We start from the raw sequence: 27,831 nt of genomic DNA, 5'->3' as shown, positions 1-27,831 counted from the left end.
CAGATGCAGGTGACATTTGAGGAGATCGCTGTCTCTTTCTCCCAGGAGGAGTGGGAGTATTTAGATGAAGAGCAGAAGGAGCTCTACAGGGAGGTGATGAAGGAGAATTATGAGATCCTGATTTCTCTGGGTAAGGGATAAACTTATATGTTTATTAGCAGTAGTGGGCAGGGCCGGATTAAAGAGTAGGCACAAGCTTCAGGCCTGCAGAGGTCGGGGAGACCAAGCTAACCTACTCCAAATGAAAAAGACAGCTGTATAAAGCCTGAAGGAAATGTTTCTAGTAACCAGCGATCAATGGGTAAATCTGGCAACAGTAAGAACAATTCTACCACAAGAAAAACTACAGCAAGCAACACACAGGGACAAACCTACCCAAAGAGGCAGCGTCCACTGACAACAATGGTGGCCTGTAACATACTCGAGAACAGGAAAAAAAAAGACATTTTAATTTAATCATGAAAATATGAGTGTTGGGCAGATTGGATGAACCGTGAAGGTCCTTTATCTGCCATCATTTACTATGTTAACTACATTAAAATGGAAAAGAAATTCTTACTAGTTAAAGATAATCTCTGAAATGCTGATTCTTTGCTGGAAAGTTTTCTCTGGAGAGAGATGTGGGAAAATGATTTTAGCTTTCTGCCCCTTCTCTGAGTTCATATCAGTCTTTAGAACATCTGGAATAAGGTGAAATAAACTCAGAGAGCATGCTCTCTGTGGTTATTTCACCTTATTCCAGATGTTCTAGGTATGAACAAGGAGACCTGCATGCTGTATAAATAAGTTTGCATATATTGAAAAGAAGTTGATAATATGTTGCACTATTTAGAGATAAATAAAGAGGGTTTATGTTAACTTTTATGAAAAGAGGGTTTATGTTACTTGTGAGGTATAAAGATTTTAAGAAAGTGAATGCACTTTTCTTACCCACAGAAACAGACTCTCCAACTGTTATCCCTGACATTATATCCCAGATCGAACGAGGGGAAGAGCCGTTCATCATGGATGAGCCAGGATCAGAGGAAAGAGAAACTGGGAAAAGCAGCTGCTCAGGTGAGTGCAGTGATAAGAGGGACTGGGCTAAACACCTTCTGGAGGGTAACTGCTGGGGGGTTCTACCCCTTTCTAGGTGTGGATCAGTCACTTGGTCTGTAAGTGATGACTTAACCTATGGGTCACACAGTGTTAGCGCTTGAGAGTTAGAGGGAAGATCCAGGTTCCTCTTTATCTGTAACTTCAGCTGTCAGAAATCTTGACGGTCAAAACCGTGTTGTGAGGGAGTTAGAAGGAAGGCGTGTTTTGTGGTGCCAGATACAGATGTCAAGTATACTGGGGAATCCATCTGGGTAAACTTGGCCAGAGGTGGAGAAAAATGCCTGTACCTTGGTGTGGTATACAGACCTCCGAGACAATCGGAGGAAAAGGATGAAGAATTAATTGAAGACATTGAGAATATCACCTTACGGGGGGAGGCTGTTCTATTAGGAGACTTCAACATGCCTGATGTAGACTGGAACACACTATCAGCGACAACTTGTGACAGCAGGAGGATATTAACGTCCATGAAGGGAGTGCAGCTCAAACAAATGGTACTAGAGCCCACTAGGGCCCAGGCCATCCTGGACTTGGTACTTACGAATGGGGAAAGCGTCTCGGACGTCTCGGTGGGAGAGACGCTAGCCACCAGTGACCATAACATGGTATGGTTTAACCTTAAGAAAGGCTTCCCTAGATCACAAACAAAAACAAGGGTACTCAATTTCAGGGGCACTGACTTCGCACGCATGGGAGATTTCGTCTACCAGACGCTGCAGGTTCAAGAAGTAACTGATAATGTGGAAGCTATATGGTCAACCTTGAAATCGATCCTTCATGAGGCAACTATCCGCTACATAAAATCGGTAACCAAACAACAAAGAAAAAGGAAACCCCAATGGTTCACAGATGAGGTATCATACCTCGTCAAGGAGAAGAAAAGAGCATTTATATCATACAAACGCATGGGGGAAAAAGAAGCAAACATTGAATATAAGACAAAGTCTGCAGCGGTCAAAACAGCAGTCAGGGAGGCCAAACTTCGTATGGAAGAAACTCTAGCGAAGAACATCAAGAAAGGGGACAAATCCTTCTTCAGATACATTAGCGACAGGAAAAAGAACACAAACGGGATAGTACGCCTTAGACCGCCAGACGGGAATTATGTGGAAACTGACTCCGATAAAGTCAAACTACTGAATGATTACTTCTGTTCAGTCTTTACCTGCGAGGCACCAGGGCACGGGCCTCGGCTGGATGCAAAGCAAAGCATGGATGACCCATTTCAGAAGTTTGAGTTCACACCAGCTGATGTTTACAAAGAACTGTCAAGACTCAAGGTGAACAAAGCCATGGGACCGGACAATCTGCACCCAAGAGTGCTCAGAGAGCTATGCTATGTTTTGGTGGAACCGTTAGCCATGCTCTTCAATCTCTCCCTAAGTACGGGGAGAGTCCCCCTGGACTGGAAAACTGCCAATGTTGTTCCTCTGCACAAAAAGGGTTGCAGAGCGGAGGCTGTGAATTACAGACCAGTAAATCTCACATCAATAGTGTGTAAACTCATGGAAACTCTACTTAAAGGGAAATTAGACACGATATTGGATGAGGGGAATCTGAGGGATCCCTGTCAACATGGATTCACTAGGGGCAGGTCATGCCAATCCAATCTTATCAGCTTCTTTGACTGGGTGACAGGAAAGCTAGACTCGGGAGAGTCTCTGGACATAGTGTACTTGGATTTCAGTAAAGCGTTTGACAGTGTCCCACACCGTAGACTATTAAACAAGATGAAAATCGATGGGGTTAGGTGAGAAACTAACGGCATGGGTCAATGATTGGCTGAGTGGAAGACTTCAGAGGGTGGTGGTCAATGGCATCCTCTCTAAGACATCGGAGGTGACTTGACCCGAGGGCTTCAGGGAAAAGTAGCGCTGTTTGCCGACGACGCCAAACTGTGTAATATAGTAGGTGAAAGCGATCTCACGGATGGTATGGCGCAGGATCTGATCAAGTTGGAAAACTGGTCCTCAACATGGCAGCTGGGCTTCAACGCAAAGAAGTGTAAGGTGATGCATCTCGGCAGCAGAAATCCATGCAGAACATACACCTTGAATGGAGAAACACTAGCTACGACCTCAGAAGAACGGGACTTGGGAGTAATCATCAGTGCAGACATGAAGGCTGCCAAACAAGTAGAGAAGGCCTCATCCAAGGCAAGGCGGATGATGGGATGTATCAATAGAAGCTTCGTCAGCCGTAAACCTGAAGTCATAATGCCACTGTACAGAACCATGGTGAGACCTCATCTGGAGTACTGTGTGCAATTCTGGAGGCCACATTACCGTAAAGATGTACTTCGAGCTGAGTCAGTCCAGCGAATGGCCACTAGGATAGTCTCCGGACTCAGGGGTCTCTCATACGAGGAAAGACTGGGCAAGTTGCAGCTCTACTCTCTAGAGGAGCGCAGGGAGAGGGGTGACATGATTGAGACATTTAAGTACGTCACAGGTCGTGTCGAGGTGGAAAATGACATATTCTTTCCTAAGGGACCTTCAGTCACAAGAGGGCACCCGCTCAAACTCAGAGGAGGGAGATTTGGTGGTGACACCAGGAAGTATTTCTTTACAGAAAGGGTGTTGGATCACTGGAACAAACTACCGGTGCAGGTGATCAAGGCCACTAGCGTGCTCGACTTTAAGAATAAATGGGACATCCATGTGGGATCTCTACGTGGGTCGAGCAGCACTCTGACTTAATGGGGTGGGACAGTAGAGTGGGCAGACTTGATGGGCTATAGCCCTTTTCTGCCGTCATCTTTCTATGTTTCTATGATCCTGGGCTGTGTGCAGAAGCCTGGGTAGCAGCAGGGTCTCTGCATGTTGTCCAGCTGGCTGCTATAAATGCAAACACCTCAATGTGTCACTTTAACATATCATTTAACTATTCTGTAAGTTAAGTTTGTAACTGTGCCCCGTCCATGTCCCTTCCCAGTGAACACCTCCTTTGCACTTATGTGCTACTGAGTCTGTATTTTTTATAGACTACCATTGAGCTCTCCGATCCCTTTCATATTCAATTTTTTTATTTATTTGAAAATCTTTTTCTTCAAATCAAGAACTGCGTACAAAATGCAACAAAGACAAAACAATTCAAGTACAAATCCCAACCGTACCCCCCACCAGCCCAGCCAATCCAACCCCAACCAATCCTCAGCTAATCCAGCCCCAGCCAATCCAAACCTCAGGTCCCCTCCACCACCCCTTACCATACCACAAAGAGACAAAGCAATTCAAGGGCATAAGTCAAAGACCAATACATCATAATGAGTTCAAAATGTGACTATGGCCTCTTGGATTTAAAATCTGCAAGTGTGGAGTCCACACATGAAGAAAGGCTGCATGGCGTTTTCAAGATCCAGCAACCACTCTCACTTCCCAGCTCATCAGTTTATGCAGCTTATTCCTCCAAAACCAAATAAAAGGAAGTTGGTCAGAGAGCCAATGTGTCATAATACAATTTTTCCCCACAATATAACAGTTACTTAGAAACATTCGCTCTCGAGCCGGGTACATATTAAGCAGAGTAAAATGGCAGAATATAACATGTCTGGTGCCGAGAGAGAGACCTGGGTGTTCAACAGTGTTCCCAAGAAAACAGCCACCTCTCGCCAGAATCCCTGGTTCATTGAACACACCCACAGATCATGTGTCACTGCAGCATGACATGTCAGACAAAGCTGCGTAGCAGTGCACCCCATATGATAAGCCTGACTCTGGGGCACATAAGCCCGCAACATAGTGCGATAATGGCATACCTGCAGGACAGCACTTCCCACCAATCTGGGAATGCTCTGAATGGCCTTCAATAAAACAGACAAGGTTATCTTCCAAGTAAGGTCCCTCTGCCAATTGCAAATAATGTCAGTAAAAGTCCCTGTGGACAATAAGCTAAGCAAGCCCTTATGAAAATAAGAGAATGAGACTCTTGTCTCTTCCGAAGCCTCCAAAAGCACCGCAAACAAATATCTCCACTGCACCCGATTGAGGGCTTTGGCAGTATCAAAACTGATATGCAAAGAAGGAGTCCCGTTGGCTTTCGCCTTTTCCAAAGCCAACAGTATCCGGTGAATGTTCTTAGATACTGGGCAGGCCCTCACAAAGCCCACCTACTGTTCTGACACCAGGATAGGAAGAACCCTCGCCAATCTATTAGCCAAGACCTTAGCCATGAACTTAGCTTCAAAGTTCAGCAACGAGATTGGCCTATAAGACTCAGGCAGGGTCAGATCCCTCTCCGGCTTCGGTAACACCATAATCTGTGCCGTATTAAGATACCACAGCAAAAAGCCCTTAGCCATCCCCAGATTAAAAATCTATGCTAACAAAGGGGCTATTTCATCCACTAATAATTTGTAAAACTCTGCTCGTAACTCATCCTGGCTGGGTGCCTTTCCCAGAGGGTTGCTCCGAATAACCCACTCTACTTCTTCTGTGGAAATAGGCAATTTCAATGATTCTCGATCATGGTCATTCAGACAGGGCAATTCCAGGCTATCAAAATATACTGAACCCTCAGAATCCGAGGCGGTATAAAGGGCTCCCATAAACTGTCCCATGATGTCACAAAGGGCTCTCCAAGCACTTAATGCAGATAAGCACACACTCGCCCACATGAGGGCTAATGCTCTGTACATTTAAGTTTTGCATATGCTGCTTAAAAGTAGGTGTCCAGGGGAGGGGGCTATTGAGAAGGGGCTTATATAGTGACCGATGCACCTGCACAGAGGAGCCTGTTGTCTGTAGTGTAGTGGGTCCTAGAGGAATAAGCACAAGAATTTCAGGGCCATCTGTGAGGATATTGCATGCACAGAATCAGATTAATGATAGTTATATGTTCCGTATTGTTTGCAAAGATTTTTGTGTGTGTAAATGCAATTTTTATAAATGGGTCAATGCACACTAAGCCTTTTAGAAAATATTTGCCTCTTTCTCCTCAGACAGACTGAGATGCCCTTTTTTCATTTAGAGGTCCTGTTATTAAGGTGCGATAACTGATTTATAATAATAATAATAATAACTTTATTTTTCTATACCGCCACAGTCAGACGACTTCTAGGCGGTTTACATAGTAAGAAGGCTGGACATTCAGCGAATATTAAAGGTCTTAAAACAATACAAAACAATAGATCCACATACAATACGATACTATACAATACCGTGAGTCTGAATAACAATACTATACATTAAGTCTAAATACAATACTATACATTAAGTCTAAATACAATACCGTACAAAGAGTCTAAATGCAATACAATAGTTTAGATGCGAAAGTTACGTATTAATTGATTGGTGATCTAAGGGTAATGAGTGTCTGAGGGATTTAGAACAACCATGAGTTGGAGTTCTGGGTTCGAGGAGATCAAAGTATGAGGGGTTTGTAGATAGAGAGAAAATGCGTTTAATGGGGAGAGGAGACCTGGTGGCGTTGGGGACCGTTTTAGTCAATGAATTTTGTGAATAGGGCAGTTTTGATTGTTTTGCGGAATGCATTATAAGTTACATTGGGTTCGTTTATGTGGTTTTTCAGCCAGATTTGCTGTCTGTTCGCTTGGAACTTAAAGGTTCTGTCCAGGAAGGCTTTGTATCTGCAGCCTGTAATCTTTTGGTATGCAAAGATGTTTTTGTTCCTGGTCGTTCTTGTGGGGTTGTGTAGGGTGAAGTGTGTTTGTAGATATGAAGGTGCTATTCCCCAGGCTTGTTTAAAACAGGTGCAAGCAAATTTGAATATAATTCGCGCTTCTATTGGAAGCCAATGCAGTTTTTTATAGTAGGGGCTGATGTGGTCGTTTTTTCTTAGTCCGAAAATTAGGCGGACGGCGGTGTTTTGTATGAGTCTTAGTTTTTTTATTGTTTTTTGTGGGATGCCCAGATATATGATGTTGCAGTAATCAAGAAGGGATAGGGTCAGTGCTTGTACCAGCAACCTGAATGATGTGGGGTCAAAGTATTTTTTTATGGTTCTTAGTTTCCATAGCGTGTAAAAGCATTTTTTGACTAGTGAGTTTGTGTGGTCAGTCATAGTTAGGTGAGTGTCTAGCGTGATACCTAGTATTTTTATGTTTTTGGAAATTGGGTATTCGTGGTTGTTTATTTTTATCGATGTATTCGTAATTTTGTCATTAGGACTAGCCAGAAAGACTTTTGTTTTCTCTGCGTTTAGTTTTAGTTTGAAGTTGTTGGTCCATTTATTGATTTCGGTCATTGTGTTTGAGTTTGAGAGGTTATCTACAATTTCTTTTGTGATGTCATTTAAGGGTATAAGGATGGATATGTCGTCGGCGTAAATGTAGTGTATTAAATTTAATTTTTGTAGTAGGTGGCCTAAGGAGGCGATATAGATATTGAAAAGGGTGGGTGATAGGGGGGAACCTTGAGGCACGCCTGATGGGTTTTTCCATGGTTTGGAGTAGTTTCCATTGCCAAGGGCTAATACATTCCTATGGGCATCTTAGCATTAATAAAAAGGATCCCTTAATTGCCTTATACAATGTTACCCTTATTGTGCTCAGTAAACATTTCCAGATCAATATTCCAGACAGTTCCCAGATCACCACCAGAATAAAGTAAGGCCAGCCTTTTTGCTGTCAGTAGATGGTCACCGGGGTCTCTTCTGAATATTGCTGGTAAATCCCAGTTCCACTCAAACTCCTACACCCTAAACTATTCCAGCCGTATCCAGATAGAGCTGATGTGGTCTTTCCACATTTTTACTTGCACTGACTGGATAAATGCTGCTGAAAATTAAGATTCAAGTTTAATAAGTCTAGTTATATCACCTAAAGAGAGGCTTTTCTGGGCAGTTTACAATAGTACTTTAAACTCAGAAAATATGAAAGGAAGTACAAGTGGGGATAGGAAAGAGGATGCATTTTCCAGTGCAATAGGGATCTAATCTAATCTAACATTTGGTTTTATATACAGGGTCATTCCCAAGAGGGACTCGAACCGGTTAACAAAATGTAATCACAAGAACATTGGTAAAAAATAATGGAAGATCAGTAAATGTCAACATACGATTGTCAACTAGTGAGTTCTATCAGTTATCAATAAGATATTTTGTAAACAGATTGTATGTTGAACCATAGGGTTATCCATCTGTGCTCATAAGAATACTGCAGAAGAAGTCAATTGCAGCTTTTCAACTCCAAAGTGGATGGGATTGGGGGAAGGAGCTGGGGAGGTAGGGAGAAAAGGCAAGAGATTGATAGGGAAGAGTCAAACGGGGAGAATGATACTTAGTGATAGCGAGACAAATATTCTGAATCTAGCCTCTTTCCCTGCGTCTTCTCCCCTCTCTCTCTTCCCCAGTTCCCTTCAGGCTGCTTCAGTGTCTTCTCCTCTCCACTCCCCCCCAGCACCCTTTGTGCAATCCAGTATCTCCCTCCCGCCAGCCGTCCATACATCTCCCTCCCTTCCCCTTACCTTCCCTTCGTGGCGATTTCTACAAACCTATGCATTCTATTGCAGCCGGAGCCTTGAAGTCGCGTCACGTGTGGCAGCTGGAAAGGTCTCCTCTGATGGAACCGGAAATAGGAAGTTGCGTCAGAGGAGATCTTTCCATCAGCCACACGCGATGCAACTTCAAGGCTCCAGCTGCAATAGAATGCATAGCCTTGTAAAAATCGCCACAAAGGGAAGGTAAGGGAAAGGTAGGGAGATGCTCAGATGGCTAGCAGAAGAGAGGGGGCTGCTGGACTGCTATGTGACATAAACACGCTCGAGAAATGGGCCGCCACATGGCAAATGAGGTTTAACGTGGATAAGTGTAAGGTGATGCATGTCGGTAACAAAAATCTTATACACGAATACAGGATGTCCGGTACAGTACTTGGAGAGACCCTTCAGGAAAGAGACTTGGGAGTACTGGTCAACAAGTCAATGAAGCCGTCCACGCAGTGTGCTGCGGCGGCGAAGAGATCGAACAGAATGCTGGGAATGATTAAGAAGGGGATCACGAACAGATCGGAGAAGGTTATTATGCCACTGTACCAGGCCATGGTACGCCCTCACCTGGAATATTGCGTCCAGCACTGGTCACCGTACATGAAGGAGGACACAGTACTACTTGAAAGGGTCCAGAGAAGAGTGACTAAAATGGTTAAAGAGCTGGAGGAGTTGGCGTACAGCGAACGATTAGAGAAACTGGGCCTCATCTCCCTTGAAAAGAGGAGACTGAGAGGGGATATGATGGAAACATTAAAGATAATGAAGGGAATAGACTTACTAGATAAAGACAGGTTGTTCACCCTCTCCAATGAGAGGGTACTCTCTAAAGTTAAAAGGGGATAGATTCCGTACAAACGTAAGGAAGTTCTTCTTCACCCAGAGTGTAGTAAAAACTGGAACGCTCTTGCGGAGGCTGTTATAGGGGAAAACACCCTCCAGGGATTCAAGGCAAAGTTAGACAAGTTCCTGCTGAATCAGAACTGGTAAGGTTATTCTCAGGGCACTGGTGTTTAACCTAAGGGCCGCCACGTGAGCGGACTGCTGAGCATGATGGATCACTGGTCTGACCCAGCAGTGGCAATTCTTATGTTCTTATGCTGCTCCCGGGTTTGATGGGTATATCAACAAGTTTTATAAAGCATATCGACATTTACTTCTTGGAGTGGGTCTTTGCGACCTTGGACTCAGGGGCGTCCCTGCCGAGTACCTGGCAAACGGCAGTGGTCACTGTAATTCCAAAGCCTTGAAAGACACTTACCAATTGTGATTCGTACCGCCCCATATCTTTACTTAATGCAGATTACAAGATATTTACTAAGGTACTTACCACTAGATTGCAGTTAGTTATCCCTAAATTAATCCATGCTGATCAGGCCGGGTTTATTCACAATAGACAAACGTTGATAATATCAAGGCAGCTTTGCATGTATTGTGGTATGTCCAGCGTGTGGGATCCCCCACATTGCTTCTGTCCTTCGATGCAGACAAAGCATTTGATCGGGTTAATTGGGCCTTTTTATTCTAGGTCATGCCACATACGGGTTTTACAAGTAAGTTTCTCCACTGGGTTAAAGCTCTATATCTTTCCCCTTTGGCGTGGTTGAAAGTGAATGTCGCCTTTGGAATTGCATCAAGGTACTCGGCAGGGTTGCGCTCTTTCTCCTTTATTATTTGCTCTCTCCAAAAAGTCATTGGCCTGTGCGATCCGTGCTCACGAGGGAATCCATGGGGTTACTATGGGCTCCCACGAATCCAAAATATTGCATTATGCGGATGATGTCCTCTTGTTCCTACAGCATCGTGAGTCCTCCCTGCGGGAAGTCTCTTTGTTTACAAGCGTTTGGCTGAGTTTTGGGCTTCACAGTGAATCTGGTCAAATCTGAGATTTTGAATGTCAATGTTCCCCCGGAGACCGTGCGGATACTTCGGTGTGATTTCACTTACCATTGAGTTTCGTCTTCCCTTTAAACTTGAAGGGCTGAAGTTCAGACTCAAAGTGGTAAACTGGGTTACAAACTGGCTGTCGGACAGACGCCAGAGGGTGGTGGTTAATGGAAGTTGCTCGGAAGAAGGAAAGGTGAATAGTGGAGTCCCTCAGGGTTCAATGATGGGGCCGATCCTGTTCAATATGTTTGTGAGTGACATTGCTGAAGGGTTAGAAAGCACAGTTACTTATTGTAACAGGTGTTATCCATGGACAGCAGGCAGCTATTCTCACGTATGGGTGACGTCATCGACGGAGCCCGGATGCGGATGCCTCACAAGCAGACTTGCTTGAAGAAACTCGAAGTTTCGAGTCGCCCGCACCACACATGCGTGAGTTCCTTCCCGCCCAGCCTCCCAGCTCTATGCGGTCAATTTTCCGGAGCTTTTAGGCCATCTCTATAAAGATCTCGAGGGTTGGGAGGGACTTACTCAGCTGGACCGGTCGGATAGTGGCGGTGAAAATGATGCTTCTCCCATGTTTGCAGTATCTGTTCATGGCTCTTCCTATTCTGTTATATATTTAGTGAACAACACTAAACAAACCACAATGGATTAAGTCCTCTATGTCAAAAACAAATGTCAAAACAGGACTTGAATAGTTAATTGTCATCAATATGAGTTTTTCTCTTAATCTCTCAGATGCCTGCACTGATGATTCAAAGGTTTTACATCAGCTGTTGTAGGAATATGGTATCTTTCATCGAGCTGTAAGCTATACTCGTAGAAATTTTTAAAAAGTGCTACATGCCTTGTGCTGAAGATATAGGGGTGTATTGACCAACACTTATCTTTTGGGGCTGCGCTGGTACTATTGTTGCTCCTTATGGCTTCTTACTGGTTTTAACCCTACGGGCCTCGTTTCGCCAACTCATCGGCTTCTTCAGGGGTTATGTAATCTTGCTTGATTTTAAAGCAGAAAAATGGCGCAAAGATTACACAACCCCTGAAGAAGCCGATGAGTTGGCGAAACGGGGCCCGTGGGGTTAAAACCAGTAAGAAGCCATAAGGAGCAACAATAGTACCAGCGCAGCCCCAAAAGATAAGTGTTGGTCAATACACCCCTATATCTTCAGCACAAGGCATGTAGCACTTTTAAAAAATTTCTACGAGTATAGCTTACAGCTCGATGAAAGATACCATATTCCTGCAACAGCTGATGTAAAACCTTTGAATCATCAGTGCAAGTGTCTGAGAGCTTAAGACAAAAACTCATATTGATGACAATTAACTATTCAAGTCCTGTTTTGACGTTTGTCTTCCTATTAATCAACCCAGTGGAATTCTGGTCCCACTATATCTCTTCCAACCCTGACCCTGACTCCTTTACAGTCGACGACTGGACAAACACAAGCACTCAGATCCTAAATACAATGGCCCCCTTTAAAATAAAGAAAATAAGAAACAAAATTCTGGACAGCTGGTTTGATGCTGAACTTAGATCAGTAAAACGTGAACTTCGAAAATTGGAAAGACTTTGGCTGAAATCCAATGACAACAAAGACAGATCCAACTGGAGAACAAAACTAAAAGATTACAAACATCTGATAACCACCAAACGCACTAACTTCTACGCCCAAAAAATCGGATCCCCTAACCCCGATATCAAAAACCTATTCAAAATAGTCAACCACCTCTACGATACTCAATCCCTTACCTGCTCTTCCTCAGACTCACCCCCACCGGCCAATGACCTGGCCGCGTTCTTCAATAACAAAATCTCCAATCTCAGATCCACCCTACCTACTACCTCCAACAACCATCTGAACTATCTGGACAGTCAGTCCCATGACGATGAAACCAGAGCTGATTTATTCTGGAACAACTTCACCACCCCCACCTGGCAACAATTCTGCAAATTCTACTCAAAATACGCCAATTCCTACTGCAAACTAGATAGCTGTCCACCAAATGTAATAAAAGTTGCCCCGACCTCCTTCAAAACCAAATTATATACCTGGCTCTCCTCCCAACTACAATCAGGCTCATTCCCTGTGGACCTAGGCCAAATTCTTATCACTCCAATCGTCAAAAACCCCAAAGATTCCATCTCCCTTATATCCAACTACAGACCCATTGTGAACATACCCTTCTTTACAAAGTTGATGGAAGGTCTGGTCAACCAAGATTTAACTACCTACATGGACAAATTCAACATTCTAAGCGACAACCAGTCGGGTTTCCGCTCAGGACACAGCACCAAAACCGTCATCACTTCTCTGGTAGACTACCTTCACAACCTGTTCAGCCAAGGCACAAGTGCACTAGTTCTGCAATTAGATCTTAGTAGCGCCTTTGACCTGGTTGATCATGCCATTCTTCTGGACTGTTTGGAGTCTATCGGTCTCTCAGGCAACGTGTTAAAATGGTTCAAGGGTTTCCTAGGTCAACGCTCCTACCAAGTTTACAGTGACAACTCCCATTCCGCCAGCTGGGCCAACAACTGCGGAGTCCCACAGAGCTCCCCCCTGTCCCCCACGCTGTTCAACATCTACCTGGTCGCTCTAGGTAATCTACTGCTAAACTTGAAGGTCAAATTCTACATCTATGCCGATGACATCACCTTAGTCTTCCCCCTCTCCAACATAACCCCCGAGATAAATAATCACCTAGCTTCAATCCTAACGCAAATCGAACTATGGATGGCTGACTTCAAACTGAAACTCAACTCAGATAAAACCAAATTCTTCCTGGCGAGTCCAAATGACAAAATCAAAGACACCTCAATCACCCTGAATGGCCAACTCTTTCCCATAACAAACTCCTTAAAAATCCTTGGAGTGATTCTCGACCGCAACCTTACCTTCAAAGCTCACACCGACCTTCTGGTCAAAAAAGGCTTCGCCACCTTATGGAAGCTAAGATCCATCAGAAAATACTTTGACGCTCCCTCATTCCGCCTACTTGTGCAATCCTCCATCTTAAGTCTACTCGACTACTGCAACATCATCTACCTGGGATCTTTCAAATAAACCACTCAAAGATTGCGAATCATCCAAAACACGGCAATCCGTCTGATCTTTGGACAAAAAAAAATGGGAACACTTAACTCCCTACTACCACAAACTTCACTGGCTACCCCTGGAAGCAAGAGTGCAATTCAAGTCCGCCTGTTTCTGTTACAAATCCATCCCTGGCTCGGCCCCCCTTTACTTGATATCCCATTTTATCCTAGACCGCCCATCCAAACTCACACGTAGAACCCACCTGTTTAGCTACCCTACCCTAAAGGCCTGCCATTACAAAAGATATCTAAATAGAACTCTTGCCTTCCAAGCAGGTCAGCACAATAACTGGCTGGCCCACATCATCTCACGCACTTCATCCTACTTAAACTTCAGGAAACTACTAAAAACTAACCTTTTCACCCGATTCATACCCTAAGACCCCTATGCACTACCCTGGCCCCTTCTATCTCACCATGTCCTTTACGCAGATTGTCTTGACCTTCTTCCCTGTACCATTTTTTTTTTGCCATTATTGTACCTATCTTCGCTGATTGTACCATTCTTCGCCGATTGTACCACTGTTCTCTGTACCATTTTTTTTCTCTGCCACCTATTTTCTCTGATTGTACCATTGTACCATTTTCGCTGATTGTCCAGCCCTTCTTCGTTGTAAACCGCCTCGAACTACTATGGCTTTGGCGGTATATAAGAAATAAAATTATTATTATTATTATTATTCCGTTGCCAGACTTCTTTTTTCGCCGTCTCAACAGAAAGGTGTTTGCTTTTATTTGAAATAAAAAAACTTCCATGGGAACGTCGGGCTATTCTTTATCGGCCCAAACTTTTAGGCGGGATGGGAGTGCCCAATTTTTGGGGTTAGGCCGCCCGATTGCAGGAAATTGCTACTTGGTGTTCCTATTTGGATACAGATTGTGCAGAAGTGCTTGCCTGCGATCTCTTTGTGGAAGTTGCCTTGGGCACCCATAAATATTGTGCAACATTACACTCATGCCTCCACATTGCGGATCTGATATCAGGTGTGACAACAAATGTTTCCTGATCGGATTTATTTTAGCCAGACGCCTATTTGTATGACACCTGGGTTTTTTCCGGGTTAGGAGGAACCTTTCATCGGCAGTGGTCTCATGCAGGTTTGCGTACGTTGGGACAGGTATGGTCAGAGACACAAGTGGAATTATTTGAGTATTTGCAGGATGAGTTTGGGTTGTTTGCTGTGGATTCTTTCTACTATCCTCAATTGTGTTCTTTCCTCTATAAACACGCTTTTTGGGACCTTTGCCCGAGTGATACGAAATTGGAACGGGCTCTTCAGACAGGAACTGGTCAGGATGTGATTTCCTGCTTATACCAGGCTTTGCTGGCTCGTATTCCTACTTCTGACCCTTACAGAAAGCAATGGGAGGCAGATTTAGAGGTAATGCTTTCTCACTCTTCTCTGGGCGCTGTCTATAAATTCCTGTTTGCTATTTCGGTCTCTATATCCATTTTCGATGAAAGCATAAAACTCTACTACCATTGGTATTACATCCTAGTTAAGCTTAGTCGGATCTATCACTCGGGTTCTGCGCTTTGCTGGCGTGGATATGAGCTTCGGGGTGACTTTTGCCATGTGTGGTGGTGGTGTCCTGCAGTGAGCCAGTTATTGGTTACTGTTGTGAGAAAACATTGTCCCTTGCTGATGGCCTGCTGCTTATTAAATGCCCCATTTCTGGGTTTTTCCAAAGAAGAGCATATTTTTGCTCTGCATTTGTTTACGGCAGCATGCCTTGCAATGGCGGCCCATTGGAAACATAAGAGTGTCCCGGATCTCCGCAATATGCAGGCTCGTCTAGACTCCCTACATCTTATGTGTAAATTGACGGCTATTCACCGTCACACTATGCCCCTGTATCATAAGGTGTGGGATTCCTACTTGACCTGAAGGGAGTCTACTTGAATGCCACCTGTTTTAGATTCCTGTTGGGTACTGTCTGATGGTGGGGGGAACCCTGTCCTCTTTTGCTGGTTTTTTTGTCCTCTTTTGCTTTTTTGTCCTTGGTTAGCTTTGCCTGAGAAGCTATGTTTGTTTGCTGAATGTCATTGTGAGGGGGAATCTGGGGGTTGGGGGTGGGAGATGCTGGGTGGGGGATGGGTGCGAAGGATTCACTATGTATACTTATTTATGTGAAGTTTTTTGCTAATTAGCTATATTGTTTGCAGTTTTATGAATCTGTTGTTTTTTCTTTATGGGTTGATTTCTATTTTAAAAAATTCAATAAATATAAATTTTAAAAAAAGAGAAATATCTTCTGTTTATATCTGGCAGATCATCAGAAACGACATGACTGGAAGAGAATTGAGAATCAAGGAGAAGGTCCTGTGGAAATGGAGAAAATCCAAACACAGTCAGAAAACATCTATGAGAATATTTCCCAGACGCCTGAAATTATTAACATAAAGAATTGTAAACAGGAATCAAGGGAACAGAGAGACCCTGCAGAAGACTCAATGGATAGAGGCCCTTCTTGTGAGAGAAATGACAGGGAGCTCAGTAACAGCCCTGAGAACCAGAGACCCTCCCAAATTAATAATAGTGATAAAGTGACTTCTGAATCCCACCATGGCAAGAGGAAAAGAAAAACACACCAGAAAGAACTCCAGATGCACAAAATGGGTCATAAAAATAAGAAACCATTTCCATCTACTGATCATAATAAAAGCTTCACTCGGCTTTCAGCTCAAAAAATCCAGCAACAGACCCCCAAAACAGTCAAGTCATTTACATGTACAGAGTGTAATAAAAGCTTCATTCAGCTATCACATCTAAAAAGACACAAAATTATCCACACAGGACACAAACCATTTATATGTAGTGAGTGTAATAAAAGCTTCACTCGGCATTCGTATCTAAAAAGACACACACTGATCCACACAGGAGAGAAACCATTTACATGTACTGAGTGTAATACAAGCTTCACTCAGCTTTCATATCTAAAAAGACACAAAATGATCCACACAGGGCACAAGTCATATACATGTACTGAGTGTAATAAAAGCTTCACTCAGCTTTCGTATCTAAAAAGTCACAAAATGATCCACACAGGACACAAACCATTTACATGTAGTGACTGTAATAAAAGTTTCACTCGGCGTTCGTATCTAAAAAAACACAAAATGATCCACACAGGGCAAAAACCATTTACATGTAATGAGTGTAATAAAAGCTTCACTCTGCTTTCAGATCTGAAAAGACACAAAATGATCCACACAGGACACAAGCCATTTACATGTAGTGAATGTAATAAAGTCTTCACTCAGCTTTCGAATCTAAAAAGACACACACTGACCCACACAGGAGAGAAACAATTTACATGTACTGAGTGTAATAAAAGCTTCACCCAGCTTTCGTATCTAAAAAGACACACACTGATTCACACAGGAGAGAAACCATTTACATGTACTGAGTGTAATACAAGCTTCACTCAGCTTTCAGATCTAAAAAGACACAAAATGATTCACACAGGACACAAGCCATTTACATGTAGTGAGTGTAATAAAGTTTTCACTCAGCTTTCACATCTAAAAAGTCACAAAATGATCCACACAGGGCACAAACCATTTACATGTAGTGAGTGTAATAAAGTCTTCACTCAGCTTTCGAATCTAAAAAAACACACACTGACCCACACAGGAGAGAAACAATTTACTTGTACTGAGTGTAATAAAAGCTTCACCCAGCTTTCGTATCTAAAAAGACACATACTGATCCACACAGGAGAGAAACCATTTACATGTACTGAGTGTAATACAAGCTTCACTCAGCTTTCGTATCTAAAATGTCACAAAATGATCCACACAGGGCAGAAGTCATATACATGTACTGAGTGTAATAAAAGCTTCACTCAGGTTTCAGATCTGAAAAGACACAAAATGATCCACACAGGACTCAAGCCATTTACATGTACTGAGTGTAATAAAAGCTTCACTCAGGTTTCAGATCTAAAAAGACACAAAATGATCCATACAGGACTCAAGCCGAATACATGTACTGAGTGTAATAAAAGCTTTAATCAGCTTTCGTATCTAAAAAGACACAAAATGATCCACATAGGGCACAAACCATTTACATGTAGTGAGTGTAATAAAAGTTTCACTCGGCGTTCGTATCTAAAAAAACACAAAATAATCCACACAAAACACAAACCATTTACATGTAGTGAGTGTAATAAAATCTTCACTCGGCTTTCACATCTAAACTTTCACAAAATGATCCACACAGGGCACAAACCATTTATATGTACGGAGTGTAATAAGAGCTTCACCCAGCTTTCGTATCTAAAAAGACACATACTGATCCACACAGGAGAGAAACCATTTACATGTACTGAGTGTAATACAAGCTTCACTCAGCTTTCGTATCTAAAAAGTCACAAAATGATCCACACAGGGCAGAAGTCATATACATGTACTGAGTGTAATAAAAGCTTCACTCAGGTTTCAGATCTGAAAAGACACAAAATGATCCACACAGGACTCAAGCCATTTACATGTACTGAGTGTAATAAAAGCTTCACTCAGGTTTCAGATCTAAAAAGACACAAAATGATCCATACAGGACTCAAGCCGAATACATGTACTGAGTGTAATAAAAGCTTTAATCAGCTTTCGTATCTAAAAAGACACAAAATGATCCACATAGGGCACAAACCATTTACATGTAGTGAGTGTAATAAAAGTTTCACTCGGCGTTCGTATCTAAAAAAACACAAAATAATCCACACAAGACACAAACCATTTACATGTAGTGAGTGTAATAAAATCTTCACTCGGCTTTCACATCTAAACTTTCACAAAATGATCCACACAGGGCACAAACCATTTATATGTACGGAGTGTAATAAGAGCTTCACTCAGCTTTCACATCTAAAAAGTCACAAAATGATCCACACAGGGTACAAACCATTTACATGTACTGAGTGTAATAAGAGCTTTACTCATCTTTCAATTCTAAAAAGGCACAAAATTATCCACACAGGATACAAACCGTATACATGTACTGAGTGTAATAAGAGCTTTACTCAGCTTTCAATTCTAAAAAGGCACAAATTTATCCACACAGGGCACAAACTATTTACATGTACTGAGTGTAATAAAAGCTTCACTGAGCTTTCAACTCTAAAAATTCATCAAATGATCCATAGAAGAGTCTAATCATATACATGTACTGAGTATAATAAAAGCCTCTTTTCAGCTTTCACATCTAAAACGTCACAAAATGATCCACACAGGGTACAAACCATTTACATGTACTGAGTGTAATTAAACTTCACTCAGCTTTCAATTCTGAAAAGACACCAAGTGATTAACACAGGGTACACACTATTTACACATACTGAGTGTAATAAAAGCTACACTCGGCTTTCAGCTCTAAAAATTCACCACTACATTCACATCATGGAATGAGACACTGTCTGTGAATCAAGAGGTACTTCCTGCGCTCAAAAATAACTTTGGTGTTTTAGACTGGCTGCTGCCCATGCTGCCTTAAATTCCAAACTTGCGGCTGGAAGTCACAACAGCCATCTTGTGATACTGACTGAAAGTCATAGCAGCCATTTTGACTTGAGACTGATCCTATTCCAGCATGCCACTAGACCACCAGAGCAGTAAGATATGCCCAGAGTATGGGTGTGCTCAGCGACGACAGCAGCACAAACAGTGTATGGGTAGGCCTGGGAGGGGGGTGGGAGAAGAGAGAAGGACATTCTCAAGGCATGAGCAGGGTAATTAGACATAAGCGCACGCTTAAGCAGCAGTACCTATAATGAAGCTGCTAGTTACACTCTAGGTGTGTAAAAATGTACATGGAAAATGACACATGACGCAAATTATATTAAAATAGTTATTTCTGTTTATTAATTGCCATAATGGACCTGAAAAGGTTTGTTGCATCATCTGGGAAATCTTTACAGATGCCAAACATTGGCATTCTGACAAAGATCTCAACTTGATAATTTGTTGCTCCCCAATATGTAGCTTTTGTCCTGCATGACATCATTACTTGTCAGCCAATCCATTAACAGAGGCTGTCCTTAAATTTGAACAAAAAACTTCATTTTAACATGAAATAAAAATTTCAGAAATCATATTTTTGTTTACATTCATTTCTGAATATGCAAAAACATTTTATAACATAACCAAAGAAAACATTAAATCTAAACCTGCTTATCTGGTTCAAGAGAGCCTGCATTCAAAAGTGTTGAAAAATTCATGTCCCTCCCTGTCAGCACAGAAAAGGAGGAGGAGGGCTATCCCCCCTGCTCTAAAAAACTGGTTCAGTGTTTCTGATTCTAACTATTTCCAGATGTTGCCTCAGGATTTCTCCTTAAAGTTTCTTGCATCTTTAAACTATATAAAATATTGGAAATTAAGTACACACCATTCTTTCACATATCTTTCATTCGGGGCCCCTTTCATCCACAGATCCACACCATATATTTCATTCATTTTTAACGCAAGAAAGCTTTTCTTCTATACCCAGTTCAAGCCCATCTGGTATCAATTAGACCCACGAAGCTCAAGGCGGGAAAACCCTGAACAAAAGACAGACAGAGAGAAAATCACTAACACGAAATGAAGTCACTACCTCAAGATGGAGTTCCTAATAACTTTCTATGTATCATGTATATCCTGATTTCCTCTATGGTCTGGCTTAATAGCGAAGTACATAAAAAGAATATTATTATGCTTTTCCTTAATATTAATCTGTAGTGTGTTTTTCTGGCCTTGGCTACATCCATATTCAGATTTTTATTCACCAACTTTTCGTACACTTCTATTGGGCATGGCCTTAACTAACACATATGCTTGTATCTAACTAGAGATACCCAGAACCATACGAAAAGCAGGCGTTTTTGTAGAAAAACTCCACAAAATACTCCACAAACACATTTTATTCATTATCCAGTCCATAGCGCCCCATAGAGTGCCACTTCAGGCAGAAGAAAATTTTTGGTTTCATCTGAAAATGCCATGTCATTTTTAGTTGAAACCAAAAGAAGTTTGTGCATTTCAGCTTGGGTTTGATGGCGAAGCCAAAACCCACAATTCAGTCGCTCTCTATCAAAAAGCCTCAGCCTGAACAACCTTTATGTGTGCATATGAAGCCAGAACAAAATCACCATGGATTCTTCTACAAAGCACTATGGACTTGTCACTGCTACTAAGGTCCTTGCTGCCACTGTATGAAGAATGAATATGGACATTGTTCTTTGTTTTATACGATGTACACACTGCAGTCTTGGTACCAGGGACTTTCTCAGCATCAGAGTTAGCTATGGAGACCTTGAAAATGACAGTGTTAATATTATGGTCAGTCAATCATGGTACATAAAAACATAAGAATAGCCTTACTGGGTCAGACCAATGGTCCATCAAGCCCAGTAGCCTGTGCTCACGGTGGCCAATCCAGGTCACTAGTACCTGGCCAAAACCAAAGGTGTAGCAATATTCCATGCTACCAATCCAGGGAACGCAGTGGCTTCCCCCGTGTCTTTCTCAATAACAGACTATGGACTTTTCCTCCAGGAACTTGTCCAAACCTTTCTTAAAACCAGGTACGCTATCCGCTCTTACCACATCCTATGGCAACGCGTTCCAGAGCTTAACTATTCTCTGAGTGAAAAAAAATTTCCTCCACTTGGATTTAAAAGTATTTCCCTGTAACTTCATCGAGTGTCCCTTAGTCTTTGTAAATTTTGATGGAGTGAAAAATCGATCACTTGTACCCATTTTACTCTACTCAGTATTTTGTAGACTTCAATTATATCTCCCCTCAGCCGTCTCTTTTCCAAGCTGAAGAGTCCTAACCATTTTAGTCTTTCCTCATACGAGAGGAATTCCATCGCCTTTATCATCTTGGTTGCTTTTCTGTGAACCTTTTCTAGTGCCGCTATATCTTTCTTGAGATAAAGACACCAGAATTGAACGCAATACTTCAGGTGAGGTCACACCATGGAGCGATACAGGGGCATTATAACATTCTTTGTCTTGTTAAGCATCACATCCTATATAATAAAACGCTATCCGCGCATGCGCACTACTATCTGCGTGTTCCGTATGTCTGTGGCCGCAGGAGTGCGCATGCACGCTTAATAGACCCCCATGCTCGCGGCAGCAGGAAACACTCCCTTGCCGGCTCCCCACTCTGTAAGGTTTGACCCTCCCATTCCTTCACGACGTCTGACGGCTCACTTAGTTCTTTGCTGCCCCCCCCCTTCCCTTCCCGCGGTCCTGACTACGAACCTGGCAATTCCAGCAGTCTTCACACGCTGCTTCGGTCCCTTCTACTGCCCTGATTTGCTCTGCCATGTCTCTGATGATGTCATCAGGGACGTGCCAGAGTAAATCAGGGCAGTAGAAGGACCCGAAACAGCGTGTGAAGACTGCTGCACACGCTACTGCAATCGCCAGGTTCGTAGTCGGGACCGTGGGAAGGGAAGGGGGGGACGGTAAGGGACTAAGGGAGCCGGACAGACCGCGGGAAGGGAAAAGGGGGTAGAGGAAACGCTACTGCTGCTGCACAGGGAAGTGGTATGGGGGGAGGGAAATGGAGGGGGAGGGAATGCTGCTTTGGCTGCTGCACAGGGAAGTGGTGGGAGAGAAATGCTGCTGCATAGGAGGCAGGGAGAGAGACAGATAGATAGAAAGAAAGACAGACAGACAGCGGGAGGAAGGGAGACTGAAAGAAAAGAAGAAAGACACAGGAGCAGGGAGATACACAGAAACACAGACAGACAAAGGGGGCCAGGGACAGAGACAGACAGAAAAAAAGACAGTGGGAGGGAGAGAGAGACAGAAATAAAGACAGACAGACATATATTCTAGCACCCGTTAATGTAACGGGCTAAAATACTAGTTTTTAATAATTCCCAGCATTTTGTTTGCTTTCCTGGCTGCCACCACACACTGGATAATCGGTTTCATCTAATTGTCTACAACAGGGGTCCCCAAAGTCCCTCCTTGAGGGTCGAATCCAGTCGGGTTTTTGGGATTTCCCCAATGAATATGCATTGAAAGCAGTGCATGCACATAGATCTCATGCATATTCATTGGGGAAATCCTGAAAATCTGACTGGATTCAGCCCTCAAGGAGGGATTTTGGGGACCCCTGGTCTACAATGACACCCAGATCCTTTTCTTGTGCACTAGACCCTGTGCATTACTTTGTATTTGTACGGGTTACAGTAAAATACATACACAACAAAATCACATACTTTGCATTTGTCCACATTAAATTTCATCTGTCACATAGATGCCCAGTCTTCCAATTTCCTAAGGTCTGCCTGCAATTTTTCACAATCCAGGCAGGAATCCAGGAGTATCTGTACTTGGATGATTGGAGGATCAGAGCTTTGTCCATGTCCAAGGATGAGAAAGTAGTGGCACATCTATTACAGGACCTGGGTTAGATCATCAATTTTCAGAAGAAGCACCTGGAGCCGACACGCTTCCTAGAGTACTTTGGGACTTGCTTCAACATGAACATAAGAATTGTCATATTGAGACAGACTGAAAGTCCATCAAGCCCAGTATCCTGTTTCTAATAGTGGCCAACCCAGGTCCAAAGCACCTAGCTAGATTCCAAGTAGCAAAACAGATTCTATGCTGCTTAACCTATAGGGTATCCTTAGGTCAAATCCCGCAATATCTGGATAACTTTCCATATTTTGACACAAAGGATCTCTCATAAAATACATGCTCTTTTCACATTTCCACCCGTTTCGGGATGTAAATTTAAGAAATATCATGAGCGCATTCTTTCTTATCAAGCAGCCACTTGGGATAAGGATTGCAAACAGTTACTATTGTCCTCTCTTATTTATGTTTTAGGAAACATTAAACACTTATTTGTTTTCCAAATTTTTGTGCAACTAACTGCTAACTTTCAGGTTATTTTTTTATTCAAATGTAGCTTTATTATTTAATCTTTTTTAACCCCATAGAACGGAACCGTTATGCGGTCTAGAAATTGCTTTTATGTTATGTTTATGTTATGTTAACCTAGGAATAAGCAGTGGATTTCCCCATGGTAGAAGGCCATGTTTATTTTCCAGAGTCATACAAACTAAAGCTCAGATGCAAGGTTTTGAAGATGATGGTAATGCTAGCTCCTGTGGCTTAGCACTATCTCTAGGTGCTAGGATCGATGGGGACAACCATGGAAGTTGTTCCTTGTGCAAAAGCTCATCTATGCCTTCTCAAGAACATGCTGTTGTCCCACTGGTCACCACAGATGGATTTTTTCCAGATGCCTCTGACCTGGGCAGAGAAGGCATGTCAAAGTTGCATGGGTAGCTCCAGCCAGAGTCAATGTTCAAAGACTTGCCTCTTCGCATATCATAAGAACATAAACAATGCCTCCGCTGAGGTCCATTGTGCCCAGCAGTCCACTCACGCGGCGGCCCAACAGGTCCAGGTCCTGTGCCGTAATCCTCTATCTATACCCCTCTATCCCCTTTTCCAGCAGGAAATTGTCCAATCCTTTCTTAAACCCCAGTACCGTACTCTGCCCTATTACGCCCTCTTGAAGCGCATTCCAGGTGTCCACCACACTTTGGCATGGTTAATGCCAGAAACAACTTTAGACATTCTAAGGCGCCTCCACAGATGTGATTCTCGTCTTGAGTGATCCTGACACAGATGCCAGTCTTTACAGCTGTCATTGCGAACATCCTCCAGTTCAGGGCCAATACTTGACATCTCTGAGGATATGATACATAAACGGTCTAGAGCTGTGAGACATTCATCTACAGCTGCAGTCATTGAAGAGCACTCTGAAATGCAAAGTGACCCAGGTGTTCTCAGATAATTCTACAGTGGTGCTATACTGTATGTCCACAAGCAGGAAGTCCCCAAGATTGATGGAGGTCCAGTTATACTTCGCTTGGCAGAGATCCAATTTCAGGTTCTTTCAGTAGCACAAATAGCAAAAGTAGGCAATATGCAAGCTGACTGTTAAGCCAGCAGACTTGGATCTGGAGGAGTGATCTTTGTCCTGGAACTCCTTCAACAGTGATCTAAGGCGCTAGAGGCATCCATTGTCCGATTGGGTGACTTCAGTACCAACAACAAAAATAGAGTTCTGTTGGTTTTACCACTGAAGAGCTGGCATGGATGCTCTAGTGCAACTGTGGCTAGAGACAGGACTGTTGCATGTGTTCTCTCCCCCCTCCCCCCCAGTGTGGTCCATGAGATGCCAGATTATTCAATGAATAGCAACCCACCAGGGGTGGTAATCCTACTTGCTCCTGATGGGCATTGTTAGCTATGGCTATGGTCTGTGGCTCTGCTGTGTCTCCAGAAGGATAGGAGTCTTACTCATGATCCGGCTCATCTGCACAGTTCAATTATCTTGGAACATCTAGAATGCTTTGGAGCTTCCAGTATGGCGCTTGAGCGAAAGGCCTTAGTGAGAAAAGCGCTGCTTTGAGGTAGTCATGGATACCTTCCTAAGGGCTAAGAGGCTAGTAACTATCGCAGCCTATGCTAAGGCTTGGAAGAGGTTGCTGTACAAGAAGAATGTGGAGCCCATTGAGGCCCGAAGGTCAGTAGTCTTGGTATTAGAAAATGACAAAGGTATGGGAAAAATTTTCCCAGGTTTACTACGGCAATGGGAGCAAGGCCTTTTACCTCCACATGGGAGCGGTAAAAAGCCTTTTTCCCACAGTTAAAAACCACATCACATAGGGAATGCCAACTGAGCAGTTTACATACATCAAAATTAACCCCCCCCCCTCCTCCTTTTTATCAAGACATGCTTCCGAGGAGCGCAAGCTAAATACCGATTAGAAAGGGCAGCTTGGTATTTAGCTCATGCCATTCAGCAGTATGGCATGATAAGAGGAAATTAGTCAAATGAGAAGGGAACTACAATATTAAGAGAAAAGCAGAAAAGAAAGGGGAGGAACATAAGAGAGCATACATACAGGGGAAGAGAAAAATAAAATGTTAGCTATGCAGAGACAGTAAACAGCAACAGGGACTCACACAGCCAACCTGTAGGTAGGTTAAATTAAGGAGGGTCAAACCCAAAGGCATCTTTGAATCATAAAGTCATTAGGGCAGTTTTAAAATCTATCCAGGTTTGTTTGTAGACAAAGGTACGGGGGTAGTGAGTTCTAGAACTGTGGACCATTTGCAGTAAATTTCCTTGTGTAGATGGTATCAAAACAGACTTGCATTTGGTTTAATAAAAGACCATTTAATGTCATTAAATGAATATTGAATCCTTTGACGTCCCGTATTTCTGTGAATCTCAATTAAATTTTCCTTTTCACTAATGGAGTTTTTGTTTTTTCCTCTTTGCCTCTGCAAAGTTTATCTGGTTTTCTGTTGGTTCCTTTGACTCTGGTAAAACTTTGGACCATATTCTTCAAACGGCCACCTATCACTGCCTAAGTTAATTGATTTAATCGGCTGGAGTATCTCAATACAAACAAATTACACCTATTTTAAAGAGATTGCACTGGTTGCCAATTCTGTTTCGCCTCCAATTCAAAGTTTTGAAACTTGTCCAACAGGGTAAGGTGTTTATGACATCCTGCCAAATTATTTGGCAAAATTACATTACATTATGGATTTCTATTCCACCATTACCTTGCGGTTCAAGGCAGATTACAAAAAAGTTAAATAAGGTGGATTACAAAAAAGATAGCTGATAGAGAGAATATCAGGTTATTTCCAGGGAAGATAAACAGTAGATCAGGTTTTTCTGGTTTTGCCTAACACTATATAGTCCACCAAAGACGCTGAGGTTACTGAATTGTCGGTTATGAGACACATCAAAGGAGAATATTTTACGATATGTACAGACCAAAAATTCATGTTTCTCTTTCGCTGGACTATTTATGTGGAATGCATTGTCCAGTACCTTATGGGTATTGTAGAAAATCTATTGCAATTTAGAAAGTTGCTTAAGACCCATTTGTGTGTTCAAGCTTTAAGCTAATATTCTGCTTCTTGAGTTAATATTTTACTTTCTGAATATCAACTTTTTTGCAGGTTATTAGATTTGTTCAAATGGTAATTTATAGGTTGAGATGGTATAATCTCACACCCCATTCTCATACCCCCCAATTAAGGAGGTCAAACGGAAAAAACTATATGATGGCCTCCTGGCCACTCAAGCAGCCAAACTAGACAACCAAATCGCCAATCTACTGACGGCATCCCTCGACTACAAGACTTTTAGAAAAGAAATAAAGACCATACTCTTCAAGAAAACTCTGAAAAAAGAAATAATACCGCAAGTCTCAAACTCCACCTCTCACTAAAGCCAACTACCCCAAACAAATAACCTTACCCATTTCTTACTCTTTGAAAATTACCAATATTTTTTGTAAGTTTTTGTTGTAATACATCTTGGATAATTCTTTTGTAATCCGCCTTGAACTGCAAGGTAATGGCGGAATAGAAATCCCTAATGTAATGTAATGTAATAATCTTATGATTTTTGCTGATGTAGGGGATTTTTATGTTGTACAAGTCCTGAAATATATATGTAATACTATGAGCCGCCTTAGATAAAGGCAGATAAAAAATGTTTTAAATAAATAAAACAATTAAATTGTTGTTTAAAAACAAGTAGGCATCTCAGGGCACCTACAAAAACAGCACCGCTGTCGCGATTTTGCATGGTGCCTAAGACATTGTAGGCGTGGTCTATACCGGAAATGTCCTTAAGTGCCATTAGGCATGATTCTCAGTCAGTCAAAAGTAGGCATGGTTTATTTATTTTTATTTATTTAGTCGATTTTCTAGCCCGTCCTCCCAGAGAAGCCCAGAACGGGTTACAATTTTACATACAAAGTGGAAGGATAGGAACAAAGTTACAAATTCACACATAGCAGATATACAGAACAACAGATTGAAAGGATGAACGTCAACAGTGAGAGAATTCCTTTAAAACCCTGGCCTACGTTTCCGGTGCCTAGCTTTCACGATGGCCATGATTCTGCAAATTGAACTGTATCCTGATTGACACGCGACTGGTGCCGTTTTTCTAGGCGCTGGCCAATTACAACGCCTTCTGCAGAATCCGGGCCTTTGTTTCTCTTTATTTGATTGCCTACGTATTACCATCTGTACATTTTTATATGACTAATTCTGTAGTTGATTTATACTTGTATTGTATCTCTTGTTTTATCATTTCCAAACTACAATAAAACTTATTTGAAATAAAAAGAAAACAGACCTGACGAAGGAGTAGGTTGCTGGAAAACTAACAACGAGTTTGCGATGGTGATGTTAGGAGACAAGATAAGTAAAGTGGATGACTGAAATATAGTATT

The 27,831-nt window shown here is 42.4% G+C and overlaps 2 protein-coding genes across 2 annotated transcripts in view; both read left to right on the top strand.

The window, feature by feature from the left end:
• Positions 1 to 19,628, top strand: part of LOC117354658 (gastrula zinc finger protein xLCGF3.1-like) — a 30,140-nt gene extending 10,512 nt beyond the window's left edge. Inside the window, exon 2 of the mRNA XM_033932505.1 lies at positions 18,739 to 19,628. The gene's annotated coding sequence lies outside the window, so the exon portion shown is untranslated. The remainder of the gene's footprint in view (positions 1 to 18,738) is intronic.
• LOC117355025 (gastrula zinc finger protein XlCGF57.1-like) lies at positions 97 to 22,950 on the top strand. Its single transcript, XM_033932971.1, has 5 exons — positions 97 to 130; positions 937 to 1,056; positions 15,807 to 16,272; positions 16,606 to 17,386; positions 22,846 to 22,950. The coding sequence occupies exons 1-5, from the start codon at positions 97 to 99 to the stop codon at positions 22,948 to 22,950; spliced, it is 1,506 nt and encodes a 501-aa protein (XP_033788862.1).
• Positions 22,951 to 27,831: the final 4,881 nt, after the last annotated feature.

The sequence above is a fragment of the Geotrypetes seraphini genome, chromosome 2 (assembly GCF_902459505.1).
Source record: "Geotrypetes seraphini chromosome 2, aGeoSer1.1, whole genome shotgun sequence".
NCBI classification, from domain to species: domain Eukaryota; kingdom Metazoa; phylum Chordata; class Amphibia; order Gymnophiona; family Dermophiidae; genus Geotrypetes; species Geotrypetes seraphini.
This window is presented reverse-complemented; position numbering and strand designations above follow the sequence as displayed.

Bases quoted from the DNA above. Each gene is read 5' to 3' on its own strand.
- LOC117355025 (XM_033932971.1), top strand. From the start codon at position 97: ATGAAGGAGAATTATGAGATCCTGATTTCTCTGG. The intron at 1,057-15,806 runs GTGAGTGCAGTG...TATATCTGGCAG, and splicing joins TGGGAAAAGCAGCTGCTCAG to ATCATCAGAAACGACATGAC. The intron at 17,387-22,845 runs GTTTCAGATCTG...TTCACAATCCAG, and splicing joins GTAATAAAAGCTTCACTCAG to GCAGGAATCCAGGAGTATCT.